The 26,374-nt window shown below is 49.0% G+C and overlaps 1 protein-coding gene across 1 annotated transcript; it reads right to left on the bottom strand.

Annotated features, from left to right (window-relative positions):
- Positions 1 to 1,379: 1,379 nt before the first annotated feature.
- LOC149332957 (uncharacterized) lies at positions 1,380 to 17,287 on the bottom strand. The gene is made up of 7 exons (XM_089557596.1): positions 17,177 to 17,287; positions 16,683 to 16,719; positions 14,061 to 14,161; positions 12,726 to 13,091; positions 9,696 to 11,012; positions 6,907 to 7,014; positions 1,380 to 3,452 (listed from the first exon to the last, which is right to left on the bottom strand). The coding sequence occupies exons 1-7, from the start codon at positions 17,285 to 17,287 to the stop codon at positions 1,380 to 1,382; spliced, it is 4,113 nt and encodes a 1,370-aa protein (XP_089413722.1).
- Positions 17,288 to 26,374: the final 9,087 nt, after the last annotated feature.

The following is a 26,374-nucleotide window of genomic DNA, read 5'->3' as shown; positions in this document are numbered from 1 at the left end:
ACGTGGAGTATAAGACTTGTCAACGATAGTACGTGCACTGGAGGGATTGCTTTGCCTGCATGCTTTTCGAAAGAGACTATTCTCACACGATGCAGCCAGGGTTTGCCGAGCCACAGAGGCGAGGCTAATCGCGTTTTCATAATTCTAAAAACTGTTATTATTGCCAACGAGTGGCTACAAATATATAATTGCAACTATGCGCCTTACTCTACTAGTTAAAAAGTTAATAATTAAAAATTAGTTAGCCAGCTTACTACTTACGACAGTTCACCGGTTTTCTGATGTCTGACAACACAGATAATACTATGCCACAAGAGCCATATTTTTACCCAAATAAGCACTTTTTTTGAAAATCTTCCCCGAAGCGCCTCGTATACAGGTACACAGTACCGTATCCCTGTTGCGTAGGTCCGTTGCTCAGCCTAACTATGAAACGATGCACAGCAACTATGTCAACGTGATGGCAACGTGCATACATCAAAGAGGTAGCAGCGAGTGAAAGCTGGAGCGATTTAGTGCCCGGTCCACAAATACTGAACTGAACAAGACAGATGAATCTAATTTTAATGTAAACTGATACGTTGACGTGTTCACAACGTTTCTGTATACCATTGTTTTCACCCTTGCCGCGCCAGAAAGTACTCCTGAAGCCAGGATGTACATATGACAATTGAGCAGTAGCCAGGTTCCCTTACTTTCCTGGCACAGTGGCACAACAAATGCGACACAAAGCCACTAGGCCACGATGTATGGTCCACATAATCTTGCTAGGCCCAAAAGGCAAAACAAACAATGCAGTGTTCATCACATATGCATGGTATGCAGCGAGCACACAAAGTGATGCTTAAACCCTATAGACGCGTTGCAGCCTTAAAAGGTGACAATATGCTCTTAGCTAGCATCACGCAACAGACATGCGAAGCCACCTTTAAGTCCTACGCCCGTCCACAGGGAGAAGTGTTTCGCATAACATCAACACGTCATCTTGTGTCAAACACTGTCTCACATTTTCAAACGTACTGGCAAAGCTTGTCGCTTAGTTTCATGTTCGCTCCAATGGACGTCGAGAACATACACGAAAAACGATTTGTGACAAAAGCATGCCAAGTGCATATGCACATAACAGATACACTTGCCATTTCGTAATGCGAACAAAAATAATTGATCTCAGAAACCTGCGCGAAAGTTATCAGCAAATGGGCGCCTGAAAATAGTTGCACAGCACACTCAAATGCAGCGCCAACATTTTTTACATCTACTAATGAGTCGTTATTTGTCAGGTACTTAAATTCGCCTTGAGGAATAAAAAATATAGCTTACACAAACTGACGTGTTCCAATAAGTGAAATGGTCCACGCAAAATATCACAGCAGGTTAAATCAATGGAAAAACGAACATTTCTGTTCGGGGTTCATCTTGGATCCTTTCGGACAGCTGTACACACGGGCGAACGTTGCAGAATTCCGGACGATCTTGTTGCAGTCCGCCGCGATAAGGCTCTCGTAACTCGGACGCGCGCATGACAGGTAGCAGAGCGTCATGAAGAAGACTCTGTCCTCCGGCAGGTGTTCACCAAGACCCAAAGGCTCGTCCTCAACCCCGAGGTGCGACTCCTTGAGCGCAGCGTAGGCTACCTCCACGGCTGGTACCTCGGGGAAGACGCTCTCGTTGTTCGCGCCGTGGCGGCACTCGGCCCTGGCCTTAAACTCTCGCATCGCATCCGCGGAAATGATGGTATCCTCGATCGCGGTACCGTTGTATGCAAACCTGATGCCTGTGCTGTCTATGGCCTTGACCATTTGCATGGCCATCAGGAAGAAGATGCCGCCGTACAACATGGCCCTGGTACCGTTGCTGTAGAATGCCGGTGCTGTGGCAGCGCCGAGCGCCAGCTCCACAGAGTTGGTGAAGTCCTCGTAGCCGGCGTAGTACGGATAGTTGCTGCCCGGCAGCATCAAAGCCTCGTCGTATTCTGGAGTCCTGCTAACCCGGGCAGCGGCCTGGCGCGTCTTGATCCAGTAGTGAGCGTACGACGGCTCCTTCTGCGGAAAGTCTGCGAAAAGCCTTTGCAGCTCGTCGTCACTGAGAAGCGACTCCGCGGGCCAAATAGCCTTCTTCACGGATGAGAGTTTCCGACTAGCGTGCGACTTGCTCTCGTCGTCCATCCAACTCGAGGTGTTGACCCGCTCAACGGCCGCCAGGACAAGGCTATCGAAGCCGCTGTCGATGGTCTCTCGGTCTCGCGCCGAGAAGTGGGCAAAATAAGCTAGTGTGGAAATGAGGACCTTGAAGGAGCTTTCCACATGGAAAGCGCAGTAGATCGGAAGATACAATGTGGCTCTCTCCTTGCTGCCAGTGTAGCTCACGAGGAGGGAGTAGTCAGTGCAAGTACCAAAGTATTGCACAACGAGCCACGATACATGTCTGTTCAGCTTCTGCTTTCCGTACTTCGCCATCAGCGTGGCGACTGTCTCTAGGTAGGAGACGTCGTTACTAAGAATCTTGTCCTCCGTGGTGAGCTTTGGGTGGAGCAGCATGCCATACTGGAAATTGCCGGCCCATTCCGTGGCAGAAGCATTGATTACGTGGGCACCGATCTCGCTGAAGGAGAATGCCGCAGGCCGTGGTTGCGAAGACTTGGCCGCGGCAATCAGCGTTGTTATCACGTCTGATTCCATGGCGCGGATCTCGTTGACGACGTTTTCGTCTACCGATGGTCGACTGGCGCTATCTGGGTAGAGTAGGACAAGGAACTGCTTCCAGTAATCGATGTAGTGCGAGGAGGTCGACCTGTGGTGATTCAACATAATTGGCAGACTCTGGCCTTGCCTGATCAATAAGCGCCGTCTTCCAGAGGGAGTTGGCTGCAGCATGTTTACGGTGATCCAGAATGGCCACTGCCATTGGTAACTGAGGCCGACGAGCAGGCCAAGCGGCGGTTGCAGGTCCTCGGGTAGTTCGGGCCAGCTTAACCCATTCTGCTGCAGCATGGTGTGGACCAACGCCACCTGCGACTGGTTGTAAGGGTAGCTGTCGTGGCACATCTTGTACATGGCCAGCGGCTTTTGTCCGGCGGAGAACTTGAGCGAACCCTTCGCCAGAGTGTCTGGGAAGCGGTCAAACCATGTGAACCGGAGGTCGTCCAAGACGGAAGAAGCCAGGTCGCGGTGATTCTTGGAGGGCTCCCACGCGGAGCAGACAAACGCCTCGAAGTCTTCGCAGGGATCCAGAGTCCAGTTGATGCGTGCGGTAAGAAGCGCCGCATGGCGGCGGCAGTCTTCAGTGCTGCACAGTCTGTATCCTCTCCAATGCTGTCTTGGGACGAGTACAAGGAAGTATGCGAAAGAGAGGATGGCGCAGACTCCGAGGCAGGCGACGCCGATTTCAACTTTGGTCAGGGTAAATTTTTTCCTTACCGTAAAGGACTCGCGGACCGGGCTCGGAGTTCTCGCCTGAGAAGAGAAAAAAAATTCTGTTGAAGGTGCAAAGTAGGAGCACTGGAAATGGCTTTTTCTATATAAACCGCAGCGGTGGCTTAGCGGTTTGAGCATCGGCATCGCATGCGGGAGGTGCAGGGTTCGATCCCCAATGCGGCCGGTTACGCACCGGTGACACAATGGAATCTCCCCCTGGCCTGGTGCTCGATTTTTCAGGGTGGAATGCTTTGGATATGCGTCTTTGACCACGCCTCGAGTAAACAAAAATATGCGCCATGGCGCTCTTGGGCCGCTCATGCCCTTTGCGCAATAAAAAAATTATCATCATCATCAGCTTTTTTTATAGTTTCAAGAAACTACTGCGCTCACAAAATAAACGACGCACACACATGACCTTCGCAAAAATCATGACTAAAAGCTGTGTCCATGTATTAAGTGGACACGGGGTGGAAAATATTTCGGTGTATATTGGACAAGTTGCACCAGAAAAAAAAAGGCAAAGAATAATCGTGCACAGTCGTGTCCATTTGATACGAACACTTCGGTACCCGGTTCGTGTACTGAACACGTGTACAGTACACGAACACTTCGGTTCGTGTGCTGCGCTATGTCAGTGCACGTTAAAGAACCCCAGGTGGTCGAAATTTCCGGAGCCCTTCACTACGGCGTCCCTCATAGCCTGAGTCGCTTTGGGACGCTAAACCCCAATAAATTAAACCAAACTTCGGTACCTAGGCAAAACTGCCCAAACAACGAGTCGTCCGTAATAAAGAATCGTGAATAAAAAAAATTATTTCAAAAAAGCACTGCAACTCATTAAAACTTTCGTGCGTAGTGGTGGGCAGTGAAATGGAATTCTAACAAAATCTTGAGATCTCTTGGTAGCAGTGAAGTTCGCGGTGCTGTAGTTTGTTTGCCGCATCCGGTCGCTTTATGGGAATGCCCATGAAGTCCTTTTTCTTAGGCCCTCCGCACAACCGCACAGAAAGGGATCAGTGAACCCAGCGGGAGAAGGGAGGCGCCGAATGGCGGGGGATTACAGGAGACGTCAAACTCCCCTTATGGACGGAGTCGTTAGGCGGCATCCTGTGTGCACGTGTGTACGGCGAGGCTGACCCGCGTCACAGTGCGTGGCTCTTTGTACCATGTCTGCAGCGGCATGCTTTGACATATTGTCACGCTAGCTGCAGGCATGAGTAGCGACGACGAGAAACAGATGAGTTGAAATGGCGTTCCTCGAACTTGGCGGCAACCGGACGTTGGGAAAGCGAGTGTTCGCGAAGCTCGCAGCGGGAAAGCATAGTTATCCGAAATCGTGATGGTGGAAAGTGTGCATATGTGTACAGTGTCGCGATGAGTTACCTTCTTTCCCCAATCATTCACTGGTTGTGTTATTCTTTCCCCAATTGCTGATTGGTGGTACTTTCCTTTCCCCAATAAGTTATTGGGTGGATGTTTGTATAGTACTTGATTGGTTAGTCTCCCACCGAGGGCGGGGACATAGGATTTAAAACCCGCTGCTTCGGCAGGACCGAGGGCTGGTTTCGTCACCTAGAACTGCGAGCCAGTCAAGTGTAAATATGTTTTCTCCTTGCTTGTATCCTCCTTTGTACTTTTAATTGTTATAAAAAGTTAACCTCTCCTAAAGTGTCCTCTTGCAATGTGATTGAGCAAAACGAATCTGCAAGACGTCAAGAATCCTAGAACAATCATCATTAACTAAATTTCCCTCTACGAGATCAAGAGGGAATCTCAACTGTAGCCATTATATTTAATCAATCGCGGTGCAACTTGCACAACCTAGCAGTCCTAGCATTGATATGACCTATCGCCTATCATAACTGTTTGCGTACCGCCAAAAGCCATTACATATCTGTACTTAGCTGACAGTGTGGAATATACGGCTTTCCACATAGCGCAAGCTGCAGAAAGAGTTGTATTACAACCCTTTATGCAATACAGCAAACGGTAATGGCGCGTCGACTAGGCACCTTGTACACGAAAAAGTGCTTTCACTTATTGCACTTTACTTTGGCGCTACCTTTCGCCGGTGACCTGCGCTCAGAGTACAAGAAAGGGAACATCTGGTTGGGGCAGTGGAGATTCTGTTCAGGTTACTGTACTCATTAACCCGGAAGAAATACATGGGTCTCAATGGGCTCTGCGTATTTTCACCTAGACCATTGCGCCGACAGCGACTCTCCATACTAGAGAGACGTAAATCGATTGAAAGTTTGGCCGCCAATGAAATCGTCTAATACGAATAGTCCATTTTAACGGAGGTCAAACTGAGGCACGACTGCTTACCCGAAATCGTACACCGATATCCACTGACGACCCCAGTACTTATAGCCTTCGTACGTTCTGGCCAGTTCGGGTCATCATCCGCATAGCCATTATCATCAACATAGCTATGTCCACTGCAGGACACGGGCCTCTTCCAACGTTCTCCCATTAACCCTGCCCTGCGCCAGCTGCGGTCATTTTTAAGGCGAAAGCCTTTAATGGCTCATACTCGCGGCCATGACTTTGTCTGTCCGTTACATCTGAACTTAAAGTCATAACTATAGTCATTACTAGTCATAAGTGATGACTAACAAGTAATTAACTAGCCATCAACGAATTAGTCATGACTAACTACTCATTAACCAGTCGTCAGCTAGTTAGTCCTGACCAGTCAGTCATAAACAAATCATGACTACTTTGCCATTAACCAATCACGACTAGTTAGCGACCAATTAATTACTCCTGACTAACTACCATTAACCAGTCATGAGTAATCAGTCATGATTAGCTACTCATGACTAGTCATTACCAATCATGATAAGTTAGTCATTAACGAATCATGACAAGTTAGTCGTCAGATGCGTCAACAGTAGCAGCCAAAGTTGCGTGGAAATGCTTTCGCACCGCGCACTTTAGATCGTCGAAGTGCCCCCTGAATTTTTATCCCTGCAAACTTCCGGGACCTCATCAGCCCACCTGACTGTCTGCCGGCACTTGCTACCTTTTCCTTCTCTTAGAACCCACTCAGTTGCTACAAGATGGTTCCGGTGTTATGGGGTTTAACGTCCCAAAGCGACTCAGGCTATGAGGGACGCCGTAGTAGATGCCTCTGGATAATTTCGACCCGCAAGGGTTCCTTGACGTGCACTGACATCGCACACTGCACGGGCCTCTAGAATTTCGTCTCCATATGAATACGACCACAGCGGCCGGGATCGAACCCGAGTCTTTCGGGTCAGCAGCCGAGCACCTTAACCACTGAGCCACCGCGGCGGCCACAACCTCGCTTGTATTGGCTCTCTAGGAGCTAATATGTTGGAGTATTCGTGTTGCTTCGTCAGTTTTCTTGTTCGCGTTTCATTCGTTGCTGACAGCAAGTTATCGCGTGTTCAAATGTGGGCTCTTCAAATAGAGAGTAGCCTGAGTAGCCTTTTGGGAGTAGTGAACAGCCCACCCTACTCACAATTTTCTCGAGACCGGAGAAAGAGTCGAACACGTCCGCAGTCTTCTGTTTCCCGGAGGCCGGTGAGGCTGCCTCCTTGGCACCGCTGTCGGGGGAACGGTTTTCGTCCTGGGAACGGGAATTCAACTACGTCAGTTCTACGCGCGTGGAGAATGCTTTTGGCTCGCAACGACATGTTGAGGGCTTGAAATTCAGCCTTTACACTTTCTGGCAGCGAAATACGAGCAGCATGGTACAGAGGCAACCTTCCATGAGAGAACGACAACCAAAAACTACAGACGGCTTCAGGCAGTAACGAAAACCCGAACAAACACCAAAAAATAATTTGTAGGGCGCATAAGCTCCGCCTTGAGGCTGTGAGGCGATAGCACAATGGGTTAATTCCCATATATGCATTAGGTAATTCTATACTTTACACCGACGAATCCCTCATATCGCTCCTGGCACCGCGGCACAGGGGTTAGGTAATGCGCATCTGCCCTGAGATGGCAGGTGCTCCCAGCGGTTGGCCTTGCGTAGCCCAAGTTGCTCTTCCCGAGCGACCAATCACTTAAGCTCCGCCTTAAGGGGATGACGCAATAGCGTAATGGGTTAATTCCCATATATGCACAACTCGTCATTCTTTACATTCATATGTCCCTGGAAGTCCTCATATCGCTCCTGTCACAGTGGCGCAGGGGTTAATGCGCCTCTGCCCTGCGATGGCAGGTGCGCCCGGTGGTGGGCCTTGTGCGGCCCAGGCTGCTCTTCCCGAGAGACCAATCATTAACTTAACTGCCGCATGCCACGGTAGGCAGTTCGCTCACTATCCGGTGGGCAGGTTGTGATGACGTCGCAAGGTCACGTGACCTAGGTGGCCCACCTACCTCCTAGGTTGCTCTCTGGGCACCACCTGCCAGCGTTATGCTCGTGATATTTCGGTCACAACGGCGGCAAAGCCAACGCCGGATATTCTGCGTAACGGGACATTTAACGCGATATCGTTAACATCCAGTCTAGCGCCTGTCGGGCTCCTTTCGAGCGGAGTGACCCTGCGGTGATGACGCAAGTTTAACGAGGCCTGCGAAAATAAGCGACGCAAGCAAAACAAAATATTTCTGATGGGCGAAATAACTAAGGGGCGAATCATAAGGATGACAAAGTAGAGTGAAATTCTTGGTGCGCTTAACGCCGATTATGCCTATTCCGGCGCGTTAGTCTGTATTCACATGGTGGTTTTTATGTCGTTATCGGGTCACCTTGCAGCTCTACACGAAGATACCCTTATGTGGTTTGTTAATCCACTACAGTTTACACAACTATTTTTTGCCTTGAATAAAATTAAGTATTGTAGACACAAAATTTTGGTTGCGTGCCTTCTTTTGGTCTGATGTTTGAAGCATGAAGAGACTCTAAATTTCTCTCCAACTGTTTCGGTTTTAACTTCCGAACGACGGCAGCGGCGTAGAAGTTTAGTGAAGGTTATAGAAGGCATGAGAAAAAGGTATAATCGCAGGGTCTTCATTCGCTGACATTACAGTTCCCGAGGCAGGTTGGCATCAGCCCTGTACTGAAATAAAGCAAGGATGCAGCGTTTATACGACTTTTTTTCATGCATCACATGACCTATACTAAAGTTTTTCGTCACAAAAATTGTACATTATTATAATTATACATTATTATAGAAATTATACAGTATTGAGCGTTTTTATTGTGAATATCTTCAAAAATTTCCCCGTCTCAACCGCTCGCTCGTTTGCGGTGAAACTGTACACAGAGCTTGCGTGTTATGCTAACTTTTGTTTCGTAGAGAGGTTGGGAACGGTACTTACCCGGTTCAACCGTACTAGATGCGAAAACGTAATCGTCAGCGCGGAGATCGGTGAACCAAAACCCGCAAACAGTTTTTTCGCTGATGGGCGATGGTGGCGCCATCTCTTTGCGGCAGTGGAAAGCCTCACGACAGGCTCCGAGGCGAGCGTTGCAAGATGCGCGATCCCTTTCAATATGCTGTTCCGGCATTTGCGTCCGTTTCAGCTGCAGCGCTTCCAATATTTTCGGCTAACTGAGCAGAAAAAATATAACAACTGATTTAACTAGTGTTTACCATTCAAAGGATATTGTTTGCAACGCTCACCTCGGCGCCTTGTCGTCACGCTTTCCACTCTAGAAAACAGACGGCGCAACTACTGCCCTTCAGCGAAAAAACTGCTCTTGTGGGTATTGGTTCACCGATCTCTACGCAGACGATTACGTTTTCGCATCATGCACGGCTCAAGTACCGTTGTAGAACTTGCTACGACAAAAAAGTTACTTTGATACGCAAGCTCTGTGTGTAGTTTCACCGCAAACGAGCTAGCGGTTGAGGGGGGGAAATTTTTGAAAACATTCACGATAAAAAACACACAATACTGTACATTATCGTAGGCGAATAACACGTGCCGATCTATGCGTACTAATGCCTCATGCATTCTTGCAATAAAAAAAATGTAACCAAAAATATGGTGTCAGTATTCCATAAAAGGAATTTAACGCTTTTTTTCCGCAACTGAAAACTGAAGAAATCCTTGAGAGAGTTGCTTTATTATCGCGATCACAACTACATGTCCACATCTATACGCGCCCGATCCGCATTGTGGAGTACAATATCTACACTTCGTTCATAGAAACTTAAGCGTAGATTTGGCACCTGATGCCATGTTCTCACCATTGTTTTTTCGCTAATTCAGCTAACCTTCCAACTGTGCCTCCCAGACAATTATTTCAGCCGAAAGAAACCTAACCGTGTCTAACCAAGTGAAATGGGTTACCTTATCTGGCCCGACAGCAGCGACGACTCTCGGCGGCGAATCTACACTCACCCTTGCGCTGTTTATGGCCGTCGCTCGCTGTGGAGAGGTTGCGCTGGATGCAAGCTGCTTATGCATCTGTTGTCCAGCTGAGGCCCGCGTAGAGGGCGCTGCTGCACCCAGCGATTCATCGTACTCGTGTTGGCCAGCGGCATCCACTGCACTCGGTTGCTGCTGAATGCCAGTGACAGCATCGGTTGCCGAAAGGACCTCGCAGGCAACGGAGGGGATTGGAGATACGCCACCGAGCGGGGATACCGCGACCGAGGTAACTTGAGGAAAACCATCACGTGTATCCAATCCTGCCGCGGTCATCACAGATTCGCCACCAGCAGCGAACTCTGCCGCAGCGTTACTGCCCGAAAGGCTCTTGCCGGCTACGGTGAGGACCGAAGGCGCGCCACGGAGCGTAGCAACCGCTCCGGAGGAAATTGGTGGAAGGTCTTCGTGTGGCTCAGTGACTTCAGGGAGCGTCGAAGGCTTGTCGCCGGGAAGGAAATTCGCGGAAGTATTGGCGTCAGCAAGGACCTCGCCGGCTGCGGTGGACATTGGAGACGCGAGCGGGGACACCGCGGCTGAGGTAATGGGTGAAAGGTCGTCCGGTGCTTCGGGGTCTTCCTCGGCCATCTGGGACCTACCACCTGGACGAGACACAGCGGCACCCTTGGGGATTACGGTGGGGACTGGAGACGAGCCACCAGCTGGAGACACCACGACTGATATAATGGGTAAATGGACGTCTAGCGCTTCAGTGTCCGTCATATGCATTATATCCATGATATCTGGAGGGAAACTCTCGGGAGCGCTGGGTGCCGATCGGCCCTCGCAGGCTGCAGTGGGAATTGGAGATCCCAGCGGAGACACCGCTTCCGAGGTAATGGGCGCAAGGCCTTCGAGCGTTTCGTTGCCTGCGATGGGCTTGAGTGCCTTGCTCTCTGGAGAGACCGTTTCACCGCCGTTGAAGGTCGAAAGGCCTGCAGAAGCTGCGGAACGTATGTTGGGAATGGTAGAAGTGCCACCGGACAAGGGTATTGCTTCAGAGCTAGGGATGGACAGACTTTCGGGGGCTTCAGCGCCTGCCGTCGGCATTAGCGAGGTGTCAATCGGATGCGACTTTGCGGTTGCATCTGCGGCTGAAAGGCCCTTGCGGGTGCCAGTCGTGGGCTTTGGAGAACTAAGCGGGGACTTTGCGGCGGGTTCTGGCTTGGTCGAGTGTCGATACTGTTGGTGGCGCTTTTCTCCATGCCCGTGCTTTCCGCTGGTTTTCGGACTTGTCACCTGAAGAAAATGTGGGTTTAGATGTTAGAGCTTTCGGTATTTGCTTATAAACTGTAATTACAGTTGAATTGATCGCTTTATCTGAGCTTCAGGTTTATAATCTGTCGTGCGCGGAACACTAAGCTCTAAAAGGCAACATCATCGAACGTGAGGATGCTTAGCTGGGACAGATGGATTCGCTTCATAGTTAAAAATCAGCGCAGACATACACGGCGGAAAGAATGAAATGCACGCACGGCTCTGCCTCACTCCTATCATTTTTTTTCGTAGCGAAAACAGCAAATTTAACGCAAGAAAGGACGCGAGAAAACATCAAAAATCCGGCAACAAAACCGGGTTCTCCGCTGAACCCGACACCGGGTCCTCCGCTGAACAGAATCCGTAACGCCATCGCGCAGCAGTCCGGAGCTTGTTGGTTCAGAAATGAGGACCATGGGGAAAGGCTGATATGTGGAAGCGGCTTATAAAAGGAAACATAGAGACGCCTAATTTCATAACGTGTGGCAATACGACAGCATTCGAAGCTGTTGATCTTGCCGTAAGTGACAGGTGGACCTTGCAAGAAGCAGGTTGGCCTTCAACGTACAAAAGCTTCTACGGTTGGCAGGGGGAGTTTCACACAAACGAACCTGGTCTGGAGAAGTCACCGCCGGTCTGGTGACCTCCCTTCCCTCCAATTAAATGGCATTCCTGGTCTAGTGACGTCACTTCCGTTCATTTCCGGTAATTCACTGCCAGCCTGATGACATCCCGTTCCTCCAGCCAATGGGATCTCTCCTCTCTGTTGACGCCATTGCCAGCTAGCCAATCCTATCTTTATGGACAACGCCGAGTTTTTATTGAGGGTTCTGTGCTATCGCAGAACAAGGTTCACTCCAAATGAGGGAGACGATGCTGCAACCCAGTTACCCACACCTTCGCTCAATCCTTGGCGCAAATGGGGCGCATAAGAGGCCTGTCCCGTCTTGTCCTCTCTTGTGAATGTCCCATTTGCGTTACCCATCTTTTTGCGCCGTGAGCCAGTTCGCCCAAAGTCGCATCCAGCGTAAGAAATGATTTCCGCTCTGGCCCATTAATGTTAGGAGATAGAACAAGTACACAGCACAACCTGCTTTGGTGCTTCTTTTTCACTTAAGTGAAATTCAACCGACAATGAAATCGGGTTATGGGCGGCTAATATTTAAACACGGGACACCTAGCGGCAGCTTATGAAGGAAAAAATTTGGTCGGCGCTTAAACCCCAAGGGTACAATGCGATAGCACAATAGACACCCTTCCTGCGCAAGTAGTCCTCCTCTGTGTATATATTCATGGATCGCAGGGAGTCCTCATACCAGTGCTGGCGCAATGGTGCAGAGGTTAAGCGATGCGCCACTGCCCTGATAGGTGGCATTTTCAAACTCTACCGCCGGTGTGGCTCGTGAGAACCGTGGTAGCTATTCGCGAGCCCCCGTGAGGCTGATCTCTGCACAGATGGTTCTTCGAGAGGCTATCTCTCCAACAGTAAGCTGATACGCAGTGCCACAGTGGAAAGGTGACATCTGCACTGAATTAGTTTGAATTAATTTAGCTTCCACGTGCCATGGTGGGCAGTTTGCCGACAACCCGGTGGAATGGTGGACCACCTTCTTTTTTTGTGACACGCATGGACGGACGGCGGCTTTTCAACGTGACCTCTAATCCTATATGACACCAAAATGAAGAAAAGCCGACCTTCGGCTGCGAACCCGCAGTTGCGGCTGACGGTGACGCCGGATGATCTGCCGCTGCTGGTCGCGCCACGTCCCGCGGGACTGACTGGACCGGACCGTGCCGCCGTTCGTGTCCTCTCGCTGGGGTCCTCGTTGCCGGTGATGCAGCGGATTCGCCCGGGTGCTGGCCAGCGGTCTCTTCCGGGCCCGTCTTCTTGCGGGCTTTGTCGGCAGCCGCAGGCTTCACGTCCGCCGCCTTGGAGGCCGTGGTGATCCGCGAGGGCGTGCGGCCCGGCACGGGGGACTTTGCGGTGGCGTCCTCCGTCCCACTGGACTGCCGATGCTTCCCGCTGTGGCCGTGGCTTGTGCTCGGTTTGGGCATGATGGCCTGGGCGCGAAAGTTTATAGATGGCGGAAGTAGCTGTTTAGACGCACACGAAAAGCAAAAAAGTTACGATCCGTCAAGTCCTACTGAGGGAAAGCTTGAGGACAATTCACTATATGAAACTTGGACAGAGTTGTCTGAATGAAGAACACTGCGTTACTTGGATTGTGTTCTCTGTTAGGTGTAAACAGCTAGGTTAGAAAGAAGGTTTAGAAAGGAGGTATGGAAATTGGTGTATAAATGGTGTTACAAAGAAGAGCGTTTCAGTTGCACTGCATCAAGAATTACGGGATGCTGGTTAACTTTGTACTGAAGTGGTCAGATTTTTTTGAGAAATACCGCAGTCATTTTAGCTCCGAAAGAAGAAGGCAGCACCGCAAAGTTTAAAAAATAACTCTCTTAGCGTGTGGTTCTGCAGTCGCCTTATGTGTTGGAAGAAAAAAATTGCTAGAAAAATTGAAGAACGCATGCAAGGAAAATTGCTGCCCCAAATCATTACGCTGATCTTGTTCGAAATGTTATAGCAAAGGAGATACCATCACTGTGGCGTAAAAGAGCGACGAAAATCATGGATCAAGAGATGAGCCTGCAGCGGCTTGTCGGAAACTGGAGCGCCGTTCTCTAACCTGCGCTTTGTGTTCAGGATCCGCCAGGGAACGTGGGAGGAACGCGAACGCCCGAGCTCCAGAAGAGGTTGCCGCGCTACCTTCCGCGAGGCACCTGCAAAGAGCCACGCCGCACATCTCTGAGAATAATCGTTCGTGGCAGCGCTGTGTGCAGCGCACAATATGTGGCCGGAGGTGTGGCAAGTTACCAGGGGCTGACAATTCCCTTAACGACGTCAAGTTAGGCTAACGTACTGCCTGGATTAGGCTTACCTTTCGGGACACAAGGAGACGACGGGGGGCCCTAAATTGCCGATGAATATAGATAGCTGCTAATAAAGCGAGAAAGGTGCCTGTGCCCGTATACCTCGTGGACAGGGATGGTTGCGTTGCAGAAGCGGGCGGCCCGACGTTGTTGTTGCCTCAGAAGGAATGGCACGTACCACGGTGGGGGATTCTCTTCTTCGTCTTCTCCACAGCAGACGGTCGCTTTTTCTTAGTCTTCTCCTTCTTGTCCACTGCACACATGGCACATGATCGCGCCGGGCGATTGGCCAGGGTTTGGTGGTGAATGCCAAGGAAAATCATACGGGGGATTGCGAGGAAAAGAGAGGCAGCTGGCGTAAGGTGGAGAGGTAAATAAAGTGAAATTAATAAAAACTGGAAGAGAATAACTGACGAAAGTAAATATAAAACAGTTTTGAAGAACGAGGAAAATAAACAAATAAAAAAAATTCGCTGTGGCTTAGCTTGGTTAAGCCCGGTAATTGCGAAAGCAATATCCGTACCTACGCCATAGTTCAGCTGGTAGTGTAGCCGGTGGTGGTGCTTGTGGTTAGACTTGTGGCGATGCATCGGTTACACTTTGACATTTTCAGAAGCGCTAAAACAACAAGGACGCAGAGGGAACAGACAGGGACGAGCGCTCGCCCTGTCTGTTCCCTCTGCGTCCTTGTTTTAGCGCTTCTGAAAAAGGTCGCCCAGCTCTTCGGCGTGACGTCAAAACACCTGTGGTGCTCCTGGCGGAGAGAGCGGGAGTTAGGCCGCCGTTCATGTGCACCGCCGTCGCACACGCACGGCGCGAGATAGTCGCCCAGCTCTTCGGCGTGACGTCAAAGCACCTGTGGTGCTCCTGGCGGTGAGAGCGGGAGTTAGGCCGCCGTTCATGTGCACCGCCGTCGCACACACACGGCGCGAGATGGTCGCCCAGCTCTTCGGCTTGACGTCACACAGAGGTCATGCGAAAGTGCATTTCATGTGCACCGCCGTCGCACCGCAAAGGCTTGAAAGTGAAAGTAGTATCGCTTTCGCAATAAAAAATTGGCAGTGGCTTAGCTCGGCTATGCCAGGATATACGTAGCGAAAGCAGGCATGTGACACAGCTGGCGAAGCGAGTGGAGGCGAGCGCAACGCGAGGCAAGCGGTGTGACGTCATAGCAAACGGCGGCGGCTCCGCAGTGAGGCGCGCGGGGTGACGGCATGCCAGATGGCGCGGCGAGCGCGCGGTGTCCGCCAGCTGCGGCGGTTTCTATGCAACGGCTCAAGGCCGGTCTCTGTGCCTCCTCGGAGCACCGCTACAGCGAAATCGCAAGTTCGTGGCCAAAGTAGATTTCGCTACAAAATACAGACTGTCCCTTTCTTCTCCTACAAGGCTGCGGCGCTCAAGCCAGAAACTTGCCGCGGCTCAGCTCCGACCTCTTCGCTTTGGCAGCTTCGAGTCTCTTCGCTGTTAAACTGCTGCCGCCAGGAGATTCATTCGCACAGACTTCTTTTGCGGTTACTTGAGAATCAAAGCAAGGTTCCTTGAATATGTCGTCGCTATTTCAACCTTTTAAGTGAAGCATACAAGTGCACAGAGATGGGTGTGTTGGTGGCATACGATTCCTTGCTCTCAACTGTATACAACCCCACAGATGATAATGCAATTATGTAGCGCTTGCAGCCTATTTACAACGGGTGGACACAAGAAACGTCCTCGACAAAAATAGTGGGTTGGAGAAGTGTGAGAAGAAATGTGGAATTAATGAAAAAGAAGGAAAGAATTAAGACTCAGATAGTCGTAGGTGATGAACTACGTGAGCAGGATGTGCTTCTCCCTTTTGTCGCATCTCAATGCCTGTAAGTTGCGCCAACTAATTTCGCTCTGCTTTGGCTGGATTTCATGGCTCTACTTCATGGCTCATGGCTACTTCATGGATTTCATGGCTCTACTGGATTTCATGATTCTCTACTTTAGACTGCTGCATTTACTCTGATTTATTTCGACTAGCTTTATGGCTCGCTAAAGATCTTTTTGTCCTTTCGCATTTGTTGCATTATGTACCCCCTTCGCCAAAAGTAACCGAGCAACAGGTCTTTGCTTCTCAACCGTATAACGGAGCCTTGACGACACCCCTGAAGACCTAAAGGTGTCGCAACCTGGGGACAAGGTTTCACCTTACTTTGCACAGATTCGGAATTTAATAGCTGCCATAGGAGCTTCGCAACGACGCTTAGAAACAAACCATAGTTGCTGGGTTACTTTTGGTAAAGACTGCACATTTCCCCTTTCTTGGCGCGCCGCTTTGGATCAGCCGATGGCGCGCATTCGCTTCAGGCACCGCTTTCCCTCTCTCCGCACTCGCCGCTCACTAGGGGGCGTCGTTGAGCCAGCCTCTCCTAGAGTTACCGCAATTTCCAGTGACTCTAACCTCTCCGCACCTGCCGATGCTTATTTTCTGTCTCGCATCTCGTCGATGGACGGTACTCGCACTGGGCTACGCTCGGCTCACTGTAGACACGGGGGGCTTCATTCGGCGGCCATACAGAGACACACGCCGACAATTTGATTACTCAATTGCTTACTCAGGTGAAAAGAGAAGGACAAAGAGAAGCTAACGAGCGCATTGTCGGTAGCTGTAGGGATAACCGAGTCATTCCCGGAGCACGGTGCTACACCACTCAGTCAGTCACTTTCTAGGGACCGCTACAGATGGCGATGATAATGCACCTGAACCGCCTGATGGTAAATAGAAGTCTGGTGACAACTGAAAAGAGTGCAACAAAAAGCGCTTGTTCTCATTGGCCGAGGTCTTCCGATGTCAAATTGTAATAGACTATTAAAAGTTTGTGCTCCCTCGACTTGCAACCGGTAATGTGTACAATACCGTTTTACCGGGGCACAGCACCACTAGCACTTGCCTGTGTGAAACCTTGGGAAGTGAAAGAAGCACTACCTGTCAATTTCTTGTGTATGCTGGCCTGAAGGCTGTCCGTGCCGAACTCGGAAATTCTGAGACGCGTTTGCGCATATTTTTGGACCTTTCTGAAACTCTGTACATTTGGCAGCACCAAATTAGGCACGTCTGTAAGTGTAGTTTCTTGTCAAACAACATAAATACATGCTATTCGACATCCTATTCGACCGACTCAACAAGCGGAAGTGAAGCAATTGGTATATGCCCGTCCAGGCTGCTCCCTCGTTGCTGGAGTGCGGCGTGGTACCGCGTGTGGCGTCAGCTTCTGGCGTGTTGGGGCTGGCTGCGTTAGCGTGGCTGCGAGCGACGTGCTCCGCTCGGCCTCATGGGCCCACACCTTGGCTGTCTCAGAAGACATCGTGGATGGCACCATGCCTCTGAAGCTTCCTGCATTCGCAAAATTTCATTTCGTCATGCACATTCTTTACGCATTCATTGTGAAACTTCATTATGCACATGATTGTTCTTAAAAATGGCCTGTTTGACAGCCCACTGAACGAATTGGGGGCTATCCGAAAAATTCTGTGAGAAAACTAAACTGTTTTTTGCCGTGTCATTCGGCACACACACTCTTGGCTTCAAAAAAACTTTGAGTACAAATTGAGCAGACTAGGTACGAAAAAATTGGAGCCATTACGACATACATGACGGGAGCCAACGATCACCGAAAACAAAGAGCATAAGAATTTTTTTTATTATTTTGTGGTGTCGGTTAATTCGAGATTAATAGCTCCTAAGTAATTCATATTTCATTCCGCGCTCTAATCAAATTATTTTTTTAAAACTATTAGTCTCGTATTAATCAACACCACAAAATAAAACACATCCCGTATGCTCCTTGGTTTCCGTGACTGCTGGCTTTAGCTTGTATTCCAATACAAATATTATTGACGACTGAAAATCGAAAAATCGCCGGAATTGTCTAAAATTGTCCAGGGAACTTTTGTTTTGTCGTTCACCTGACGCTCACAGAAAGAATGCTGCGCAAGCTTGGGAACCTAAACAACCAAAGCAGAGCGTTGGGACTAAGACTTATAGTTCAGAAAACTAAATGCAGTGTTGAACAGGCTATAGGAAGAGAACAACAGTTTACGGCATATGCAGTGAGTTATTGCAAGCAGCAAAGGGATACATCTTTCTGGAGCAATCTTTGAACTCAGAGTGAACTAGAAGAATAACGGTGGTTGGAAGTGTTTGCCAGCTACTTTCAAGTCATGAACAGCAGCCTTGTAATCATCATCAGCCTGTCTACGCCCACTGCAGTGCAAAGGCCCCTCCCATATCTCTCGAATTAACCCTGTCCTCTGCTAGCTACAGCCCCCCTATCTCCGCAAACTTCTTGATCTCGTTCGGCCACCTAACTTTCTGCCGCCCTCTGCTACGCTTCCATTTCCTTGAAACCCAGTCCATTACAATTAATGAACATCGATTATCTTGACTTCGTATCACACGCCTTGAGGAAGCTCATTTCTTGATCTTGGTTTCGACTGTAGGATGTCATTAGCCAGCCTTTGGTCGCTGACACTCTCGGCGCTCTTCCTGTAGATTATCGATATACCTATCATTGTTTTCGATAGCTCTCCGTGTAGTCCTTAAGATAAGCCATTTTTTTTAGTCTCCGTGTTTCTGCCCCATAAGTGAGTGCCGGTAAGATACCGCTGTTATATACTGTTCTCTAGAGGGATATTGGTGTACTGCTATTCATGACCTGAGAGAACCTGCCGAATTCGCTCCATTCCATTCTTATTTTTCTAGTTATTTCTCTCGTGATCCGGATCTGCAGATCCTACAGCGCCAGCCGATCTCAAATTTCGGAATGACAACATTGGTGGCGCGAACAGCCGAAGGACCAGACTATAGTATAAATATAGACCAGAATTTTGAGCCTTTCCCGGGCGCGGCCATTTTGCACCGACTGGCGCGCCGCGGTGCGGGTGTTTCTTTGGGGACTGCGGGGCTGCGGCAGTTCCGCGGCCGCGCGTGCATATAGCCGCGCTTCCGGCGCTAAAAAAACATTGTCGAGCATACTTCCGCTGCGTGGCTGTGTTGCAGGAAGTATTTACGTTATCACAGCAATAACACTGACGCGTTTTAATGACATTTAGTTTGACATTCAGGCTAATTGTGCCGGCGCTTAGAACGCGCTCGTGCTTATATCGAATTCCGTCTTGGTGCTCCACCGCAAAGAAACTTTTTGTTCAATACCAAGCATTAGGTGTGCGGCTAGCATGCAGTTCCAATTCCCATGCACTCTTAGTCCTTCCTGCCGGCCGGCCATAAAGCCCCCCCCCCCCCCCCCCCATCCCCCTTCCACAAACAGGGCTTTCTTGTCGCCGCGCCAGTTTATCAACAAATTACCGCTGTGAGCTCAACTGAGTCGCAGCGCCAACAGAAAACAAATTTTGTCATGGCTTATGCAACCTGGTGCATAAAAACGTACTTTCGATTAATTTATCGAAGCTTGAATAGATATGAGCTGCTAATCCAGCTTTCACTAATTCTGAGGTCCGAAGTCGCGTTATTTTATTCAGGAGCTCTCGCCGCGTGTGAGAGCGTTGCGTGGCCGTTTGGCTAAGTGTGGAAATGTGATGAAATCGCGCATATTTTTCTATGAATAAGGTAGATACCGCACCGCTGCGGTGGCTCAGTGATTACGGCTCTCGGCTCCGGCCCAAAAGACATGGGTTCGATCGCGGCCGCGGCGGCCGAATTTCGATGGAGGCGAAATTCTAGAGGCCCGTGCACTGTGCGATGTCAGTGCACGTTAAAGAACCCCAGGTGGTCGAAATTTCCGGAGTCCTTCACTACGGCGTCCCTCATAGCCTGAGTCGCTTTGGGACGTAAAACCTTAATAAACCAAACCAAACTAAGGTAGATACCAACAGCAGAAAGATACTATAGATAAACCTTTACCCCCCAAATACCTCTGACATGCGTGCGGAAAAAGCAGCTGAAATCGGTAGCGGTCGTGCTTACAATCCTGTGCATGAAATGTGTTTAATGGGAACAAGAGCAAGCTCAGCGCAAGGATGCCGAACACGTACTGGTGATCGAAAACACGCGCTCCGTCGGGACAACCTTCAGTCTGCAGCTCGCCTATCCAGTTACTACTCCACTGAGTCAAATCAATAGATCTACATTCTGATGCATAAAATTATCATAGATGATATCGCACGTAAAAGGCGACAACAAACGACACGACAGAGCAGAAATCTGCTTAGAAGTGCCGGTTTCCAGTCCGTACACTACCTGGTCGACTACCCTCGGATGTCACGTTAACGAGTAACTGCGCACAAGATAACCGCAGTACTGTCTGGAAGAGGGAAAATGTGAGTAGTGACGCCCAGCACACACCCTCATAGGTTATCTGATGGAGCACAGCAACCGCAGAAGCGAACACGTAAACATGCGTTCTACGCGCGGCGCCGGCGCGACCCGCAGTCCCTCGGGCCGCGCGCGCCGACAGATGGCGACTGGTGTCGAGAGTAGGAGCGCGCCCGCAGCCTGCGTGCGAGGGTAAAAAAATCTGGTCTATAACCAGACGCAGCTACAGACGAGATGAATGACTGGTAGCGGCCCCTAACGTTCACAACATATTGTCCCTCATAACACAACGCAACGGGAATAACACAACAATGAAATGAAATTATACATGCTTCACAGCACATGACACGCTGCAGTCCTTCGGTCTCAGGCAAACTCGTTCGCATACCTTACTGGCGGTCTTCTAGTTCGTTGCGGCGATCGAACGGAGTCTTGCTGGTCAGGGAGCTGAGGTGCAGAATCCGTCAATGTGGCCGGTGCATTTCCTGGACGAGGAACACTCCTTTCTGTGCCCTCAGTTTGCACCAGTCCGTGGAGGCAGCAGGGGTCTCTGGTTTCCCCCCTCCCCCCCGTCACCTTCATGAGTCTCTACGTCACAGGAAAATCTTCAGGCTGCACCACGTCGCTCTGTGACCGTGTCAGCTAATGTTTGTGCACCTTCGGCCCCTCCTTTGGCGATTACCGTCAGCTTCGATGCATTCCATTTAGTACCGACTGCCAACAAAAATGAATGCTTGCCTACTCGTCTCTCTGCATGCATCGGCAAGGTAATGTTGTGCTTCGTCTTCGGCACGACGAAGATTTCCAACATTTCCAAATGTAAGTTCATGCGTGTATCGAGAAAGCGAAATAACCATAGCTGTCCGTATTCATTAAGTTCCACGCCACTCTTCGAAACAGGATCATACAGGTATCATCATTAACAACAAAGTAATCTGGTCTGAGCACATTGCAAAACTTTGTACAGACGATCCCTTGCTTTTTCACCCCATTCTGTCCCTTAACTCGCCTACGTAACATTCGCCCGTTCCAAACTCGAATATGCCTCGACGATCTGGAATCCCCATCAGAAATATCTATTCCATCAGCTTGAAGCCATCCAAAATCGCGCGGCCTGTTTTATCACATCGCAATACGACAGGCGACACAGTGTGACTCTTATCAGGGAATCCCTTGGTCTTCAACCCCTGGCACTTCGGCGTAAAATTTCACAGCTTTGCTTATTTCACAAATTGTACTACACCTTCCCACAGCTAAGAAACTCTGTATTGCACCCACCGCTTCGCACCTCACGCCTACTTTCTAACTCTAAGTTTGCAGCTCATACACGGCTGCACAAAATCTTTTCATAAATCTTTTTTACCTAGCTCCATTACATTGTGGAATGACCTACCCGATTTCCTAGTTACTGAAATGGAGCCCAATAAATTCAGGCAGTTATTAACAGCAGATTTCAAGGGCTGAGTTATTTTGGTGTGTGTCTTATTTTTCTCCAAGTCGTTCTTGAGCTGCTGTGTCTTTCTTAAGTTGATACTTTTGATAATGTTGATAATGTTAATGTCGACCATGAACGCTGCACCTTTATTTCTTGTTGATGTTACCTACCACTGTATTATGTAACGGCTGCCTCCCTTCCCTTCTGTAATGCCCTAAGCCAAGGGCCCTTAAGAGTAAATAAATGATGATGATGATGAAAAGTATAGTAAAAGTAACGGCATCTATCTCTTCCTCCTATGCCAGCGCTCCTACTAAGGGTCCTCCCGGGTGAAGCTAGCAGACGCTCCCAATGCTCGCCCTTTGGCGCGCAGTAGACTGCATGCCCGGAGGAATTGTTTGTTGGATTTCGCTTCGGTCGAAATGAGATGATGGCATTGGAAATAAAAAAAAGTTTACTCCAATAACTGCCCGATCCACATTGCACTGCTTTATCGAAGCTTTTTGCACTGCAATCGCTTTGATTGCGGTGTACAAACCAGAATCTGCATGCGCAAGCGAGCTCGCGACACTTCAGTGAATATCCTCGGGGTCTTGATTTTTTCGAACGCCGCCTATTGCCCAATTTCACTTGAAAGAGGAAGTGCAACGATATACCCCCTGGATGTGGATATTTAGCTTTTACCTTTGTTATAAGCAGACGAGCGGTCAATGCTTGATATGAACCGATGTCAGTGTAATCCTTTCATGTTATATTTTTCTCTCAAATGCACATTTGCTCGTGAAATAGATTGTGATATTCAGTGCGTAGTTTGGCCACTGGTAACAATTTTTGTTTTGTTTTAATGCAGGGAAGCTCGGCAATTGTTTCGACGTGACTACGGTTCGGGTACGTCGCAGGCTATGGTTGAAGGAATCCAACTGGGGGTTGTTACTGAACGCTTGTGGGTAGAATGGCAAGTGGTGCCCTCTTTGCTCACTTTTACATGCTGTGATGAAAACAATCTTCATTTAGGATGAATTGGCTTGATTGATTAACGGCAACGAAAAAAGTCTTTATAACCACTGTTTTTCACGAAGCTACAGCCCTGTGTGACTCACAAGAATGCTGTTCGTTTAGGTGATTATTACTCTGTGTTAGTATATGCAGTAATGGCTCATAAGAGAATATTGGCTTCCGTCGTGTAATTTTCATGCGTAACGCGCAGCACCCTGAACTGTCACAATGATTAAAGACACAACAGCGGCAGCGTTTGGGCTAGTTGATTATCCATGTTTAGATTGTGAAAGCGCTAAAAAAAACCCTAGCGGAGGTTTAGCGCTTGTTAAACCTAGTGATACGAGCGAAAGCTCTGTTAGGCATGGTTACGCATGGCTTGGCGCCCGAGTCGGTCCGGTGCGCGCCTCATTCATGTCAAGACTGAGCGGCCGAGCGCCAGCGAAGGAGCACCCCCCTCCCCCCCCGCCCCCCGCTAGTCACGTGACACAGCAGCGGCGAGGCTCCGAGTGAGCGCAGCTGCGACGCCTCCCCGCAGCGAGTCACGTGTTATGACGTCACTTCCCACACCTCCGCTCCGCCGGCTCAAGGTCAAACGCGCACCAAACTTGACCTTGGGAGTTGTAGTAAAAAACAAGGACACAGAAAGAGGGAGACAGAGTGCTCTTGGTATTGCAAAGATTGGTATTGGACAACCTCATGAGTAACGATGCAAGGCACGGAAGAAAAATCTCGAGCTTCACCTTTCATGAACATTTTAAAAAGTAAGCACAACAGGGCAGCGCGCCTTATTTCAATTTCAATTCAAATTATTTTCCAGAAAGATTCTGGCGGATTTATAGGCAAAAAGCGTTCCTGACAGCTTGACAAAGGCCTACAAAACCACCAACGAGGCAGTAGGTGATGACCTGATGATGCAGAGTATTGAAGAAGAATGAAATATGTTTTATACACAATATATGGCTAAAAACATGGATAATAGCTAAGTAGCAAAATATACGTTAACAAGAATTACATTTTAGAAGTTGACACCAGAAAGCAGTATTGACGAAGTATTCATTATAACTTCAAAAGAAATTTACACATTGTTTTAGAATACAATTATGTGCCATGCAAAAATAAAAGACATTAAGGCTAAGCAAATAATAACATGAACAAACTATCCATCAAATAGTTAACTGGTAATATTTCTAGGAAAAAAGGCAACATATAATACACACAATCTCGAAACCTACATTATATAATTATAGCTAGAATGTGTACACTTGTGCACATCTGATATGCATGACCATAACAGCTTTAATAACGTCTAGAGTTCAAAATCATCTGGGCCATCTCGCAAGCCAATGTGTTAGTGAATTATTTTACCCCAGATGCGTCCAACCGGCCAGATTCTCACGCGTATTTAGAGGCATGCAGCAACGACAGCCTTGAATACAATATGTCTGCGAAAATATGTTTACCGGAGGTCCTCGCCTGCATTCTCAAATATTCTGCACGCAGAGATGGCGTATTCAAAAATGGTAGGTGTTTAGCGTAGTTAAACCAAGTAGACGTGCGAAAGCAGTTCTTCATTCTTCAATAGGAGGGGGAACTTAAACTCCGCCTTAGGTGTGCGGCATGATATCTTTAGTGGCTTAATGCCCATGTATTTTGAATTGGTAATTCCTACTTGGGATTCATAGATGGCGGCGAGTCCTCATATGCCACGAACAGCGCAGTGGCGCAGCGGTTAAGCGATGCTTCACTGCATTGGCAGGTGGCTGTTTCTATCACAGCCACCGGTAGGGATTCTGCGACCCATGTTGGTCTTCCCGAGCAACCTCTCCTCGTGCTGTGGAATAGCCAGGGGGGATTATTCCGAGTCAGCGCAGGAGTATTTCGCCTGTTTCGGTATGTGAGAGCCGATGGTATGGATTTACAAGGTGTGGCTTTGGCCAGCTCTCTCAGGGTGTTGTGCACCACCAGTTCAAGGAGTTTCTCCCTGGACGTTGATTTAGGGAGAAGGAGAGCAGCTTCGTAGGCTGTGCCGATAAGTTTATTGAGTTCCTCGGTCTCCATGGGTTTAAGGTGGAGGCAAGAGATGGAGTAGGTGATTTTGCATAGGCAAAAGTCTTGAATGAGACGATGGGTGTTTGCATCCCTCCTGCCGTGATGGCGAATGGAGATACGCTTAATTAGTGAAGCGGTAAATTTCAACCCCAAGACTAACAAGTCTTTAGACCTTAAAGATATGGCACCCACCTCGAACATTTACTCGGACTTCACATTAAATCTTGCGAGAAAAAAACACCATTGACTACTGAGGAACGGCCACTTAGGCCACATAGGCGCGGATCCAGAGCATTATCACTGTAAAAACATTTGCACCCTTAAGGGTGCATTTCCGTGTCTATAAGTCACACCCTCCCAAAAGGGTGCAGAGTATGCTCGTCGCACCCATAGCAAGGGTGGGACCGTTACAACTGCACCCTTATTTTTTTTTGGCTACGTAAAAGGGAGCAAAGTATGCTCTTCGCACCCTTTTTCCGACTGCTTTAAAGTTTCATATGTTTTTATTGCTTTAAAAGGCGCTGATCAATTCCTTTATTGGGGAGAACTCTTGAATAGAAGCTAAACATTTCCTACGACAAGCTGCTGACGATCTGTCTAACTTTGCACTAACTTTACAGCATCGCCAACTATAATACACAGATGTGTGCCTCACGGTGTTTCTGAACCTCCTTGATCTGCAATGACGCGCGTGGCAACAACCGCGTCCGCCGAAGCGAAGACGCCGGCTGAAACAGCAGATACCCTTCCGTTCAAACTTTCTCAAAGTTTATGTGTGTCATTTCAGCGACCCCCTATTTGGAGTCAGTGACGCTTAGCACTTCAGCTAAAATAATTCAGTCAATTATCACATTCTGGGGACACAGACTCCAGTCATAGCTGCTCGCATCATGGTTGCAGCTTTCTTTTAATGGAAAACTCGAATAGCCCGCATCATTTTAAAAGCACGCTTGATTGAACTACTGGAATGTTGTTCGACAAGTCAAAGAATACCGTACACCCTTACGCACTCTTGCACCCGAAGGGGCTACAACACCCTTGCACCCGTGCAGCTTCGAAGGGTCCATGGGTGCATTAAAGGTGCTAACGTTCTCAGCGCACCCTTTTCCAAAAAAATAAGAAAAAATGAGGGCGTGGAAAGGGTGCAGCCATGAGCGCTACACCTTTAAGGGTGGAAATTTTTTTACTGTGTACCGGAGTTTTCCAGGCCGATCCACTGCAGAGAGACTTGCTGCAAGCCGCGCTGTTTTTGCCGGGAGGAACAACAAAAAGTCTTTTTCCATTGCCTCCCTCAGTTGTTGCACCCATAAGCACAGGACAAGCTAGGCATCGTCTATGATACCTCCTCCTGCCGAGTAAGACTACGGGGGAGAGGGTGCGAACACGGAGGAATTAGAGCACGTGTTTGCTGGCGCAGAGCTTGCGAATCGGAGACATGGGGCAGGAATGGATCTGGGGGAAGATGGGAAGGCGGCGGGTCGTCTGATGTGTCAATGTGAGTTAATGCATCTGCTTGAATGTTATGTGGATCGTGAGCATGGCCGCGAATCCAATGTATGCGCACAGGACCTGGGTACGTTGCGCAGAGCAGATAAATTCATTTTGTAATCTGGAATATGCGTCGAACAGTCTTAAGCT

Source organism: Amblyomma mixtum, chromosome 8 (assembly GCF_055824585.1).
Source record: "Amblyomma mixtum isolate Tamu chromosome 8, ASM5582458v1, whole genome shotgun sequence".
Taxonomy (NCBI): domain Eukaryota; kingdom Metazoa; phylum Arthropoda; class Arachnida; order Ixodida; family Ixodidae; genus Amblyomma; species Amblyomma mixtum.
This window is presented reverse-complemented; position numbering and strand designations above follow the sequence as displayed.

Excerpts from the sequence above, each read along its gene's own strand:
- LOC149332957 (XM_089557596.1), bottom strand. The coding sequence starts at position 17,287 with ATGTCTTCTGAGACAGCCAAGGTGTGGGCCCATGAGGCCGAGCGGAGC. Across the intron at positions 16,720-17,176 it reads AGAAGCTGACGCCACACGCG|TTGTCACCAGACTTCTATTT; the intron begins GTACCACGCCGC and ends CACTCTTTTCAG. Across the intron at positions 3,453-6,906 it reads TCTCCGGTCTCGAGAAAATT|GCGAGAACTCCGAGCCCGGT; the intron begins GTGAGTAGGGTG and ends TTCTCTTCTCAG.